We start from the raw sequence: 15524 nt of genomic DNA on the forward strand, positions 1-15524 counted from the left end.
AGTATCTAGAAGTGTTGAGGCTTGCAGTACTATGGTTCGTTCAAAAGATGCTGTTATTTACTAGTGATTCTTTGTTTATTCTCTCTTTTTTTATCTCCTCAACTCTCACGTCACTGACAAGTTGGTGATTTCACTTGTCTGAATTCACACAAGTTACATTTCACGGTTGCTTCAGAAACCTTGTCGCAGAAAGCCACCGAAGGATGTAGTGTAGTTGTCTGTGTGCTTGCATAGAGAAAAATAGCGCGAGTTGTTAGGCTATGCATCCGTTTTGCTCATATTGGTGCCGTTGTTGGCTTGAATTGCCTGTGATGTTTTATGATAAGTTTTCTTTTGCCGGCTAAATACTACTCCTAGTACCATTTGGAGGCTTCATTAAAGATGTTATTCTGGCTCATCAGTCATCAATTAACTCAAGGGCTCATCAGTTTTCTTTTGCCGGCTGAAATACTTACACCTCTTTGCGATTATGCTCACTAATTTGAAATAGAATTTCTGCAGAAAAAAGATGTTTACTACTTCCTCCATTTCATATTAAGTGCTAAAATATTACATGTATCCAGACGCTATTTAGGTATAGATACATCCATATTTAGTAAATTTGAGTCACTTAATACGAGACAGAGGGAATACTATTGTTGATACTGCAGGTTTTGTGCTGATTCAAACAGCGCCCTTCTTTTCAATCGGCTGAATCTGTCAGTATCCCAGAGTAAGTTTTGAACATTATTGAATAATTTTTACATTGTAACTAGCTGTGTGAATGTGTGATAAACTGTGTGAAGAGAACATAATTATATTGCATGCCGTCAAGCCTGCAGAATGAATTTGTATATTGGTGGGTTTAACGGAAAGGATGCAAAGTGGCAGAGATTATCATTACAAAGTGTTTATAAGTTGTGTGAATGTGTGATAAATACTTGTCTAAATGCCTCTGTTCAGGTTTACATGCCTGCACGTGTTTCTAGGTAAAAATTTAACTAATGAGATAGGAGTACAAGTTATATGACCAAACAAGTACTCCCTCCAATGTCTCGTATCAAGTGACTCAAATTTGTCCAAATATGCATGTATCTATATCCAAAATGCGTTTAGATACATGTAATAGAAAGTCATTTAATATGGGACGGAGGGAGTATATAATTTACAGTTCATCCAATGATGAATATAATGATGCATTTTTGTGCAATATTATATATTTAAAATCGATGTCCTAGAAATACGTGCATACCTTATAAACTAGGAGATCGATCAGAGGTACGTAGTAGCAAGGAGAGATAAGAAAGACATTTTGGTGAAGATGCGATTCCTGTGAAACACATGTCAGCTTAGAGCAAGTTTCGTAGCATGATGTAAAGGACTATCAAAAGTTAAACATGAAGTACTATATTTTTACTTTGTCAGAGGATGAGACAAAAGGAAAGAGAAAGAAAATGGGGTACAAGTTAACAACGGACTATAAACTGTGCCAAATATGAATAGAGTGAACATCTTTATAGCCGGGCGATTGGGTGGGGTCCACCCCACTCAATAAATTCCAAATCCTTTATCATAAGTAAAATTATGAAAAAAATGGAAAATAAAATAAAATTGTAGTGTATTTGTCCCACCCAATGTTGGAAATAAACTGTTTTTCCCATCCAATCTTGAAAACCTGGATCCGCCACTGGCCTAAAATTATAAGTATTGGAGAGAAAAAGAAAGAAAAGTGTCATAAGTTAAGCCGTGTTCTTGAGCTTTTTTTAAATTTAGCTTTGAATCAATCTCTTGATTTTCCTTAAATTTGGTTGCCCACGTATGTTCAGCTGGTACTGCTGCATATTGTGTGCAAAAGAAAAAAAAATCATCCGTGCCGATTTTCAGTGACAACAGAATCAGTGGTGAGATGAAAAATCAAATGTTTGGAATTTGTGTTATTCCTTCTAATAATTCTGTTATAAGTTCTCTGATCCTTGGACATGAAAAGTTGAAAACTTATTTGATGACTGTTCCACCCGAGTGGCCCATGTTTTCGAGAACAGAACAGAGTACAGTGGACCCAAAATATGGACCCAATTCCAGACTGAATCAATGAAGGCAACACGCGTGCTCTGCCAGAATAGTGATATACGGTCTGCATACGAAAGCGAATACTAAAAGCTGCCTTGAATGTGAACGGGACGATAGCTGAAAGAAGGGTGTGGATACCGAGAGCCAAAAGGAATTCTCGCCCTAGTACCATTTGGAGGCTTCATTAAAGATGCTATTCTGGCTCATCGGTCATCAATTAATTCAAGGGCTCATCAGTTTTCTTTTGTCGGCTGAAATACTAACACCTCTTTGTGATTATGCTTACTAATTTGAAATAGGATTTCTGCAGAAAAAAGATATTTACTACTATTGTTGATACTGCAGGTTTTGTGCTAGCTAACAAGTGAAAATTTTCAGTTTACATGATATAGCTGATTCAAATAGTGTCCCTCTTTTGAATCGGCTGAATCTGTTAATATACCAAAGCAATTTTTAACATTATTGAATATTGTTTACAAAGTAACTAGCTGCGATAATGTGTGATAAATTGTTTGCAGAGAACACATAATTATATTGCATGCCGTCAAGCCTGCAAAATGAATTTGTATATTGTTGGGTTTAACGGGTTGGATGCAAAGTGGCAGAGATTATCATTACAAGTTGTTTATAAGTTGTGTGAATGTGTGATAAATAGCTGTCTAAATGCCTCTGTTCGGGTTTACAAGCCTGTGTTTCTAGTCACAAACTTAACTAATGAGATATAAGTTATATGACCAAACAAGTGTATATTGTTGGAGGATAAGAGAACGGAAATGGGTTATAAGTTAACAACAAACTATAAAGTGGGTCAGATATGAATAGAGTGAACATCTTTATAGCCAAGGGCGGGCCTAGGCGGGTGATTGGTGGGGTCCGTCCCACTCAATAAATTTCAAAATCTTTTATCATAAGTAAAATTATTAAAAAAGGAAAAAATAGAATTGCAGTGTATTTGCCCATCCAATGTTGGAAATAAACTGCTTTTTCCGACCAATCTTGAAATTCTGGATCCATCACTGGCCTACAGTTATAAGTACCGGAGAGAATTTTTTTTGGCCATAAGTTAGCATCCGACTAAGACTATAAAATTGACAAGATATAAATAAAACACTCCTTTCGTACCGAATTAACTAAAATGGATTTTACATACTCAGTTAATTCGGGACGAAAAAGTCATCTCCATAGCATCGAGCAGTCATCTCCATAGCTTTCCGTTGTCGTCGCTCTTGCGGCTTGCGGGAAGGGTCTACGGGATCACCCGCAGGGACGACTGGGATTGATCCGAAGCTGCTCCCCCCTCTGCCCAGCCCGACGTGCAGGGGCGCGACCGCATCGTGTCGGTGCGCGGCCACGGCGACCGGCCGAAGCAGGCCGGGCCGAGCCTATCCGGGTCGCGACAGCGCCGTCCGAACCGCCACGCGCCGTCAACTACCGTTTGCTGCTGCTCTCACGCCCACCTAATCCACCTTTCCGGTACTCACCGACGCACCGGGCCCATCTGCTGACGTAAACCACCTGCACCCCAACCCCCCCCCCCCCCAGCACGCGGCCGTACACTTCAGATAAATCCCCCCTTCCAGAAACAACAACTTTACACAAACACGCCTGCCCTTACGCGAATTATTATATCCCAGAATAAAAACAATCTCAGGAAGGGCCAAGATATGCCCCGGACACAAACCGCAACATAATAGTGTCAACTTTTAGGGGCCAAAACGCGTACATTTTATGTCGAATGCTCGTTGCACGAATGAGTCTAATTCAATCTAATCCATTCATTTGCTTCCGCTTAATAATTTTGCTTTGCTTCGTTCCCCTCCTCCTCCTTCCCTTCCTGTCACGGCCTTGACCTCCTCTCCTCCGCCCCGCGGCGCGAATAAAGCCGGCGTCCAATTCCCCGCGCGCCAAGCAAAGCTCCGATTCCCCAAGCCGAACCCAGGCAACCGGGCCGAGGACCGTAGGTTAGGTAGGGTTCGGCTTCCGACGCCCGATGCGCCTGCGCCTCCACGCATGGCGGTGAACTGCCTCTACGTCGCCGCCGCCTCCACGGCGGCCAGCGCCGCCGCCCTGCAGTGGTGGGCGACCTCCCTCCTCGACGCCCCGCGGGAAGGGGATGGTGGCGGTGGAGGGGACTGGCTCCAGACCGTGCTGCGGTCGCACGTGACCGTCGCGCTCCTGGCGAATCTGGCAGCGCACGTGTTCCTCGTCCTCGCCCTCGCGCTCAAGGTGATTGGTCAATCGCCTCTTGTTTATCATTTTCGGCTGATTTTTTTCCGGCTCCAGGCGAATTGATGATGTCGTGGCCTCGAATGTGAGGGAATTGGGTTTTATAGCAGCCCGCGGCCTATGCGAATTGATCGAGCTCGTCGAGGTGGGGTTTTGATGGCTAATTGGGTTAGCTACCTGTGTGACGTTCGTGCTCTTGATGTTAGCTGCATGTTATTTTATTTATTTTGTGTGAATTTTGTTTAGCAAACCTTTCTCGTCCACATTTGATTCACTTAACCCGTGGATGCTGATTGTTGGAGTTGTTCGTGCTGTTGTTGCAATAATCTGAACATACACTAGTAAAAGTAGCCGAGGTCTGGACAGACGGTTAACAAGAGGTCTTTTGGTTCACAACCATACGATCATCATAACAAAACAAAGCAAGTGTAGTATGTAGATGATGAAGTAGCTGAGTTAGGCTGTGTATTTAGAGCAATGTGAGTACTTACAAGATTTTCACTTAGCAGTTGGTAGGGTCCTGCTTCAAACTTCCGATTGCTGGCACGATGGCATTCGATACCTACTGAATTATTGTTAGCTGGGTGAGTGCTAGTTGTAACTCATGGAATTGTACAATTTAAACATCTTAGACTATTTCCTTATTAGTTTGATTTTGAAGGATGTTAAACTTCTGGTCTGGAATACTGAAAAAGCGAGTTTAGACACTGAGGTGATTGCGGAACAAAGGAATAAAATAAACAGATCACCATTTTTGGAAAGCAGCGTAACTGTTTCAATATTGCTACACGGCTATCTCTATGTTGGTGCCTTACATAATTTTAGCTGAAAGCATATTGCCTGAGCATTCAGAATGGTTTGTTAGCAATTTCCGGCAATGCAAAATATTCTCGGGTGCTGTAAATCACCACAAATTCAAATGCTCATATTCTTATCTTTTCCAATGCAGCAGTGTGAGACTTACAGTAGTTTTCTCCCATGCAGACTTTATTTTTTGTCCGGTTAACTTCTTCAGAGACTAGAAAAGTGTTGGAACACATTATTAACTATGTAATCTACAAGGTAATTACCCTCTCTCTGTCTCTCTCTTCTAAATTTATGCCCTCTTTCCATTGAACTTTTGTGTACATTTACTGCTCCTAACAATCTTTCTGCTGACAAATTTGGTCTACTTAAACTTTTAGTCCTCTGGCAAGTATATGTTTGATAAGATGACACTAAAAATTAGTATCTCCTCAAGCTTCAAGCAGCTAGATAATGAGCTTATTTTAAACCGAAATAAAATGCAGTTGTGCGCATACGCATTTCCAATAATGCATGCATACACATTATATGTTGTCTTTGCAGTTTGTTGAAAGTAGTTTACTTGTCGATAATCTGTCATTATTATGCATGTTTTGAGCTTTTGTTTAACTCACAGTTCCATTTGAACTTGGAAGTATCAGTTGTAGTTTGATTATAAATTTGAATTACTAATATTGCAAGAAAATGCTACAGAACATGATTAGTTTACACCTTTTATTAATACTGTTGAGTGCTCTTACTGCAACTATGTGGACATATTTTCTGTTGGTCACATCGTCATCCTATAGAGTAAGTTGGACATAACACCAGGCAGATTGCCACTTCTATCACTTCACAGCAGTTTTCGTAAGAATAAACACTTCACGCTTGGTCTACATAAATATTATTGCACTTTGCATAAACTCCAGTTACTTCTTGATGCCTCTAACAGAAGCTGCACTTGGGTCCCACATGTCAGTGAGATTGGAAGAGTATCAGACATCAGTGGGCCCCATGGGTAAGGTTCATCTTCTAGGTCTCCCTTCCCATCTCCCCGGTCCTATCCGTCCATATGGATAACTAGAGGCGGAGATTCTCTTCTTGCTGCTGCCAGGTAGTTCACACAGCCACCTTGAAGCCCATCGTATCTCCTCTGAGTACTGTTCCTTGTCTGCTCACTGGCACTGGGCTTGACCTTTTCTTGGTGTTAGCACTTGGTCGAAGGAGTAACAAAGAGGCAGGGTAACGAAACAAAGAAATACATGCACTTGCATACATATTTTTAAAAGTAGCAGAACTGCAGGAGGGGCATTTTTTTTAAGTAGCAGAAACCAAGAAAGATTAGTGAGCAGGATCGCAGAGGAGCGTCGCGACATGAAGGCTTGCCTATTGTCTGGCGTCGTGCCATCCTTGGTGGGTTTGTCATATTCAACCACATTTCGCTGCTTCCATGCCCTCGTGAACTCTGTCCGTGTCGATGACCCTGCTTTGTCCTCGCCGGCATGTTGCCGCTCTTTGGATCACGGGGCAGGACCACTAGACATTGGAGGTAGGTCCACGGTTTGGTTAGAGAAGGGTGTTGAGGGGTCGAGTGATTTGGAGGGGGGCCAAATGTTTGGGAAGTGCCATGACGACTGTGTTTTGTGGCACTGGGGATGGATTTGGGGAAGTGAGGGGGATGATATGAGAGGATGTACGAGAGACATATGACAGGTGGGTCTATACAGCCCATTACACTGACCTGTGGGACTTGCATGCAATGCAATGCATGTGACAGAGAGTGTATGGAACCTGCTGCGAAGTGCAATTATTTTTTCTCCTGAACTGGGGTGAAGTGTTTATTCTTGCGAAGCCTGGTGTAAAGTGACACGAGTGTTAATCTATATGGTTTTTTGTTGTGTGGATAATCTATATGGTGTTTTTGTGTGTGGATAATCTATATGGTGTTATGTACAATCCACTCCATCCTTTATGTATTGGTTTATGTGCTTGTGGTGTAAATGACAGGGCATTCTCTTGTGTTGCAGGGAACTTTTCTCCCATTGGTTGTACCTCCTAATTCTCAACAAATAATTCTCTGGTCAGCTTGGTTGGTCCTTCTTTGTTCACTGAAGGTACTGTGTGTAGCTATGTCTACTTGTTAAGACTCTACCCAGCATATTAACTGAAATGTGTCATATTCAGATGTTTCAATCATTGGCCAGAGAACGTCTTGAGCGCCTCAATGCCTCACCCTCAGCAACTCCATCAAAATATTTTCGTGTATATTCTGCATTATTGCTGGTTCTTTCGACTGATCTACTATGGTAATATATTCCCTGGTTAGTCTGCATTTGGCCAATCGTTCAGTAGAATTTTTTTCACAAATTTGCTTGACTTTTCTTACTAATATTATAGTGTCTCTACCAACACTTTTTCCGAGAAAACACAAAAGCTTTGTATCTCGTTGTATTGCATTCAATAGGGAAAAAGGTTGATTACAGCCTCAAATGAAAAAAGAAGAGAGGAGAGGGGGGTTGGGGGTGGGGGGGGTGGGTGGGTGGGGGGGATGAAGCTTACTGCATGTCCCAGCCTCAGGGAGGCAGGCCCCGACCCTTACGCAATCGCACGCCTCACTCTGCAAGTCGCGAAGGAGGACAGCAGAGTCTGGCCTAGTGCTGTCAAAGGTGCAGGCACTCCGGTGCTTCTAGATTGACCTGGAGGCGAGGAGCACCCAACCGAAACCAGTCCTTTGCGGTGCTCCTTGGGAGTGTGGCGCTTGGCAGCGTCACACCAGTCCAAGAGAGGCTTGCCTGGGGTCGGGGGCAGGAAGGAGGCGTGAACCTAAGATAGGACGTCCCGCCAAGCGATCCGCACGAAGGGGCAGTCAACTAGGAGTCGCTGCATTGACTCCAAAGCTTGGTCAAAAAGCACGCAGGAGGGGTTGTGTGGCAGTGGGCAGGCCACGTCGTACCAGCCTCTCAGACGTCCAGCAACGATCAAATCCCGCGAGCCAAAAGAAGAACTTTGACCTTGGGGGGAGCCCATGTCTTCCACTCGAGCCTCAAAGATTAGGAGTGGGTGAGCCGTGGAAAGCAGCCTGATAGCAGGAATGGGCAGAGTAGACTCCTGACTCCGTCAAGCGCCAGTCAGGACTACCTGGCTCGGCAGAAAGCTGGGTGGATGCGATGGCACACCAAAGCTGAACGAATTGGGGGAGCTCCTCCAGAAGGAGGCCGTGCATATGTCAGATAACCACATTTGAGCCACGAGGCCCTGAGCAACCGTCCGGGACTTGCGCAGCGCTTCGGAATGGAGGAGATGGAAGGCGTGAGCATGCTAACTGCCAGGCCATTTAACCATCTGTCTTCCCAGAATAAGCAGGTCTCGTCATCGCTGACCTTGGTATAGGTGGAGGCGAAGAACAAGGCATGCTCAGGAGCGGAGAATTTGAGATCCAGGCCATGCCAGCGCTTGGATGGGTCAGTCTTGCCGAACCATATCCAGTGCAGCCGCAGGGCCATGCCCATCCTCTCGAAGTCTTGGATGTCGTGATTGCCATGGGCGAGCGGTCGGCAAACCCACCCCCTATTGACCGCACAGTGCCCCTCTATCACCTCCTTGCGACCAACCCAAAGGAAGCCGCGGCGGATCTTGTCTGCCTGTTTGATAACCTTCTTCTGGGAGGCAAGCACCAAGAGCTTGTGGATGGGTATGGCGGAGAGGATGGGGTTTACCAGTGTAACCTGTCTGGCCTTCATAACCAGGTGAGACGCCAGATCGTGATCGGGATGCCCAAGTATCGGAGTGGAAACTCAACAATGAGGCGCCCAAACCAAGCGATCTCCTCGGACTCGGGGTCCTCGCTGTGCAGCGGAGTGGCAGAGCTCTTGGTGAGGTTGGTGACCAGACCAGAAGCCTCGCCAAAGGCCGTCTAGCAACTCGCAACTTCAGTTTTTTTTTTTAATATCGATGTTATTCTGGAGGACATCATGTAAAGCTTATATGAACATTTTTTTAGCAAGCAAGCCACTTTGTGCAACCTTTTTTTGAAGTTAAACTGTAAGAGCTGCGCGATTGCAGTCCGACAGTATATAGATATATATTTTTTACAAAGTGAGACACCAAAGTGCGACCTTTGAGGATCTAACTCTGGTGGCCTGGCAACATACCTCGCTGGCTGACCACCCAAGCTATGCTTGGTTCTCTTTGTGCGACCTTCATATAGGTCAGTGATATTGTTTTATATGGGGCAAACAGTATTTGAGAATTGGATTTGAAAACATATGTGTCCTTTCAAAGATCTTAACTAGCATAGTCATGCATTGGTACAGAATCGTTCTACTTCCCATGCATTTCTTCCACATTATAGCTATCCAGTGTAGCAACTTATCATGTTGAGGCTTAAATTCAAATTTCCTTTTGTTATACTGTCTTAACGTACAGCTACAATATTTAATATTTATAGAAGCTTCATGGCAATTTATAACATGGTATCAGCTAATTCTAGGGTACCGTTTGTAGCCACTGTCGCTTGTTGTCTTCTGCTGTGCTGGCCCTGAGAGGAGCTATCTCCACTGCTGGGGGTGGATTGACAACCCAAATCATTTTCCCTGTACACGGCGTCGTTGTCATGCAGCAGCTGGCCATTGTCCCCTTGCTAGATCTGCTTTGCCTGTTTCTTTGTCCCTGAGCTCCCTCATCGAAGATTGGCATCTCTGATCTGCTTGTCTTCAAGTCGAGCTGATCAGCGCCCAAACTGAGATTTGCGACAGTGGCTCGTCTTCTTCGTCCTGCTGGGCGTCGGTCTCTGTTGCCGGTGTTGACTTGCAGCCGCCGGTTTTGTTCGGCATTGTCGGCTGCCAATGTGGAATTGTCGTCAGCAGCCTGTTGCTGGATGCAGTCTCCCTCTTCAACAGCTCATTCGCTGGCCTGTTGCAGCTCGCACTGTCCGCTGTGTGCTGCTGCTGCTACTTGTCGCAACCACTTAGTGGATCTGTGGCTGTTGTCTGTATCTGCTCTGCACCTCTGGTCTTCATTCAGCACTACGGGCCTTTATCATTGTCTGATCGCCACCGCCCCACGGATGAATATGCAGCTGCAGGCCCCTTGCTGCAGATTTGTACTATGCTAGGCTTCATACATGACTTTGCGGGCAGCTGCTGTGTTTGCGCTGCTTCAAGCAATCAGGCTGCTGGTTGGCGCTGGACCGCTAATGCTGCTGACTTGCTATTGTGCTGCATGCTTGCTGGCTCCTGCTACTTTTAGTTAGTATCCCTGGTTGAGTCAGTCACTTCAACTTCATTTGCTTTCGTTACGTCCGTCCATGTCCGTTGCTCTCTTGTGTTGGTCCAGGTCATAGGAGTCCAGAAAAAGCTGTTGTCCAGCCTTTGCTTTTCTGGTACGGTAGGTTCTTTCTTTTGGATGAGTGAGACCTTTCCTGTTCACAACTTCGTGTTGTTGCTGATCGTAGAGGTCTTCATGATTTGCTTTCCTAACGGTATTAATGGTATTATCCTATTTGGATGTATCCTTGTAGGCTTGTACTATATATTTGGCCCTATGGGCTGTACAATACAACGGGTATCATGCTATTTCTGTTCAGCAAACTCACTACTATTTTCTTTCTGAATTCTCCAGGATGAAGCTCTGTGTAGGGTTCTGCAGATCATGTAATTCCAAATTATTTTGGCTTATGTTATTTGAGCCACTCAGTATTGCCTTCGAGTCACTACAGGTAATTCAACCAAGATCATGGGAAATATGTATCACTCCTTACCTTATATTTTTATCTGTATTGATTTTGCTGCACTCTGTTGTTTATAACTGTTAACTAGAAAAACAAAAACATCATGAAGGTTGTCTCCGTGTAGTTGGTACTTCTGAATCTCTTTACAACTTCTCTTAAATAGCCTCTTTCTTTTCTTGGCAGTCTATCATGGTGCATGGATTTCAGTTATTTGACATTTGGCAGCGACATCTAATGGATAGTGGTGTGGACTATCTTGATTTCCAAAAATCTTATAAACAAGCTGCAGGTGATAAGCTACCTTTTCATAACCTGGCTCAGTTAGTTCATTTAGTTTATTGATACATAACTCTAGTGTTACGCATGTAGGGTATGTTGTACAAAATTTGTGGTTATGCCCTGATGATAGTAACATAGAGAGTAACACAATTAGTACTCTGGCATCTGTTAAAACAATGTTTCAGGAGCAAGACTGCTCAGTCCTTGTCCATAATCTTCTTGAACTCTTTCCACTTAGCAGCCAGGATGTAATCATGCTTTGTACCTGCAGGATCTTTTTCTGAGTGGAGAGGCAAACTTATCAGGAATTTTGGTTTTGTCATTGACTTGATAAGTTTGTTGATGTCACTTGGTCATTATTCAATGATCTTTTGGCTCCGTGGTATGGCATTCCACCTGGTTGATGCAGTTCTCCTATTGAACTTGCGTGTAAGGGAGGCATTCACCTATTAACAACTGTTTATAAGCTTTTAGATTTTAATGAAAAACATTTCATATGTACTGATATGTGTTCTCTTAACACATGCAGGCTCTTGTAGTTTCATTTTTTAAGAGGATTAAGACCTACATCAAGTTAAGAAAGGCACTCCGGTCACTTGATGGCGCACTTCCAGACGCTACATATGATGAAATTTGCACATACGATGATGAGTGTGCCATTTGCCGGGTAAATAGTTATCTATAGATCTTCAGAAGTTTTGTGGTCCTTCACTGCTTGTGTATCTGATGTTTTTTTTCATTTTTTTTTTTGCAATTCCTAGGGACCAATGGCTCGAGCTAAAAAGTTGTCCTGCAACCATCTATTTCATCTACCTTGCTTGCGATCTTGGTATGCACTGAGTTGCTTTTGTTGTCCCACAAGTGATACTTGATAGTCTGCAGTTCAGTTCATAGCTCATATTTTCCTTTAAAAAGCCTTTTGACTCGTTAATTTGCATCCTCTGGGAATGGTAGTTTTACTGTTTGCATGTGGAAGTAAGGGCTGCAGTTGTGAACATACTCTTCCACATGTCTATAACAACTCGATCCCAAATAAATCATGGGGCTAGTGGTACTTGGCTGTTAACTTGAACATTCTATAATGATATATGTAGGAGTTTGTTTAATATTGCTGAGCTGTGCATGCCAGATAAATAACGGGGAAATTCACCATTTCTAAGAAAGGATCAATTACTGAAGTCATGCTGGGGCCTTTCTGTTGATCTGCTCAGTAAATCATATTAAGAGCTTCTATGTCTGACCACTGAATGTATCTAGAGCAAACTGCATCCTCTTTTTGACTTCTCATAAATTTGTTGTGGGCTATGGGTAGGTTGGATCAAGGATTGATGGAGGGTTACTCTTGTCCAACATGTCGAAGGCCACTCTTTCTTTCACCTCAAGGGCAGACTAGGTCTACAACAGCAGAGGTACCGAACATTCAGCTTATTGCTGAGCAGCTCAATATGGGTTTAAATCAGCAGAGGGTTCATGGTCATGAAAATCCTGTTGAGCAGCCGAATCCTTCAGATACTGTTTGGAGGTATGCATCACAAGCTTAGAGTGTTTATTATCTTTAGCAATTCTTCACCTGGGCATACCACAAATTGCTTCTGTAAGTTTTAGAAGTACTGGATAAATTTTTTGATTTAATCCCTTCGCTTCTAAATTAGCCCTAGAGGTTCATTAAATATATTTAGATCTGTTCATATCAACGGTGTAGTTTGTGTTTCTTTCAACTCTTCAAAGTTAGTAAGCTGTGAAATGTTTTTGCTACTGTGATGCCTTGTACTTAATGCTAGATATTTCATTATCTTGTAGTAATCGGATGATCTTCCTGGTAGCTGCTGATTGCTGACTCATATTGCAATCTTTGTTAATAAGTCATGAGCAAAGAACAAATGCCTGGTAGTACAGTAGTTCACAACTTCACATCTTATCCATGATAGGTGGAAGTAGTTTCAGAACCTCAGTTTCTTGCTGGTAACATTTCAGTTGACATTTCATAAATTTGAAAGTACATGCGCTTTGAAATTAGAGCATTTTCGTACCATGTGGCGCCAAAGAAAATTGGGAGCACAGAGAAGGGAATCGCCAAAGCAGTAACACTAAGTTTGTTCCTAATCAAACATGGTATAAAACTATATAACTGGTTTGTTAACATGTTGAGATATGGTTCATTTTGCATCAATACTAGCTAAATGCATGTGGGTTGCTACAGAATTATTACTATTATTATTATTGTTATTTGGCACAAGTTGCTTAAATGCGCTTTTGCCCCTATGTTCCCAAATTATGCTGAATAACAAATTATCTCAAAATATACATCAATCCATTCAATTATAGTCAAAAGATCGTGATACGTATATCTACCGTATTGAATGGGTGCGTTACATTTATTTCTGAGCAATACAGGAAATAGATTCAATGGAGTGAACGGATTACCACCAATTGTAGTCAAAAGATGATCTGCCTGTGTTGAAGACAGATATGTCAATATTTGAATCTTTGATGTGTTTGGTTTGATTGTTGCAGAGGTGCTGGTCTGGATTCTAGCTGGGCACCGCCGTGGTCGAGGCCTGGGATGGATGATCCTAGTTCCTCTAGTGCAGTGAGATCTGTGGGGATTAGTGGGGTTCAGATGATGATGAGGCAGTTTGCTGCTGTGACTGATAATTATGGGCATACGGATGGCACCTGGAGTCTCTGGCCTGAGTCTATGCCAGGCCCTTCAATTGTTCCATCATCTTCCTCGAGTCCTGATGGTGCATCTACTGCTGTCTTGCGGTTTAGAGGCACTGCAGGAACAATTAATGGAAGCATGTCACAGGTTAATTCCATGGTAGATAGAGTACGAGAAGTTTTACCCCATATGCCTGACGAGCTAATTATAGAGGTAAATTCCTATTTTTACTTATCTCTAGTTGTAGTCATCTGTCGTGACGCCTGCAATGCACTAATACTTGTTTTCTTTAATCTGAGATTACAGGATCTGATGAGAACGAATAATGTGAATGCTACTGTGAATAATCTTCTGCTGATGCAATAATAGGGCAATACAACATATAGCTATGATCTTCACTGGCTATAAGTTCATATATGGAAAGTCTGTATAGTTAAGGATGAGCCGGGGTGTTAAAGCATTCTTGGTTCTTGTAATAAGCGTTTTGGTTTATTTTGTTCCATATGGATAAAACATGCCAGCTTTGTATAGTAATTACAGTTGTATAACATTATGCTCAATATGCTAGGTTAGTATATGTAGAAAAATGCAGATGCTACACCAAAATAAATTTATCTTACTTCACATGTATTTCTCGATGAAAACTATTGATTATCTTGTAATGTTGGTAGGCTCTTAGAGCATGTATAATGGGGTGACGTTAGCCATTTCTTAATAATGTCACGTAGAATAGTTGTTGTTGGAATACAGGGAAAAAGATGTGAACCTTCTTTTAACAAAAAGATGATCCTTTCAAGGAAAGACAATTCTTCTCACCATACTAGATTTCATGTTTGCTTCATACTTATTTTAATTAATAATCTACGTATTAATAGAATATATAGTATTCATATAGAATAAGAATAAAAATGAAGACAATAAATCGGAGATTCTTTCTTTCTCTTCCATTCTTACGTTTCCATATTAAAGTATAGTTTTCTTACTTAAATTTAATAATATTAATCTAATATGCCCATTGGTGTTCCAAAAGTACCTTACCAGATTCCCGGAGATGAAGAAGCGACTTGGGTTGACTTATACAATGTTATGTATCGAGAAAGGACACTTTTTTTAGGTCAAGAGATTCGTTGCGAGATCACGAATCATATTACAGGTCTCATGGATCATTCAAACGTTAATTTTTAATTACAAATATGACTTAGAAGATAATCCATTGTGTAACATACGTTATTATGTTTTATAAATAAATGACGTGGAACGCATAAAAGTGTACAAGTCATTCATAACTTGAACATCCGATTGTGCTGCTAGGTGTTCAACTGTTCATCGTCTCTGCTTTCTCCCGCTTACTTAAACCAAGGATGGCGGTGTTGTCTCCTATGGAACTGATCCAATGAATATTAACGCTGAATTTGGTATCAAGGTAAATTATCATAATCTGGTTTGTTCAAAACAGTAAATCTCCGTTTTCCTAACCATTTTATTTTCAGTTTTCATGTGTGTTTCTGTGCGGCATTTTACAAACTAAATTTAACACAGCACATTCCAGCAAAACCGCAAAATAAACTAATATTTATTCATATGAACGGAGGGAGTATTTAACAGTGTTAGATGCCCGATAATTGAAGTAACAAAACTTGTCATGACACGATTCATGTAAGCAATGATTTATGTGTCCACACTTCATTACTAAAAACCCCTCTCATATAAGAACATAAAAAAACAATTAAGAGGCCTATTGTGCAATCTCCGTGTAATCCACTACACAAGGTCGCTAAGAATTGAATGTTTTCTTAT

General features: G+C 42.2%; 1 protein-coding gene across 1 annotated transcript; it reads left to right on the top strand.

Moving 5' to 3' along the window:
- Positions 1-3834: 3834 nt before the first annotated feature.
- LOC100824161 (E3 ubiquitin protein ligase RIN2) lies at positions 3835-14434 on the top strand. Its single transcript, XM_003563066.4, has 12 exons — positions 3835-4275; positions 5260-5337; positions 7086-7172; positions 7243-7364; positions 10678-10774; positions 10970-11075; positions 11337-11494; positions 11595-11732; positions 11827-11894; positions 12378-12587; positions 13580-13940; positions 14034-14434. The coding sequence occupies exons 1-12, from the start codon at positions 4060-4062 to the stop codon at positions 14091-14093; spliced, it is 1701 nt and encodes a 566-aa protein (XP_003563114.1). The 5' UTR covers positions 3835-4059; the 3' UTR covers positions 14094-14434.
- Positions 14435-15524: the final 1090 nt, after the last annotated feature.

Source organism: Brachypodium distachyon, chromosome 1 (genome assembly GCF_000005505.3).
Source record: "Brachypodium distachyon strain Bd21 chromosome 1, Brachypodium_distachyon_v3.0, whole genome shotgun sequence".
NCBI lineage: Eukaryota > Viridiplantae > Streptophyta > Magnoliopsida > Poales > Poaceae > Brachypodium > Brachypodium distachyon.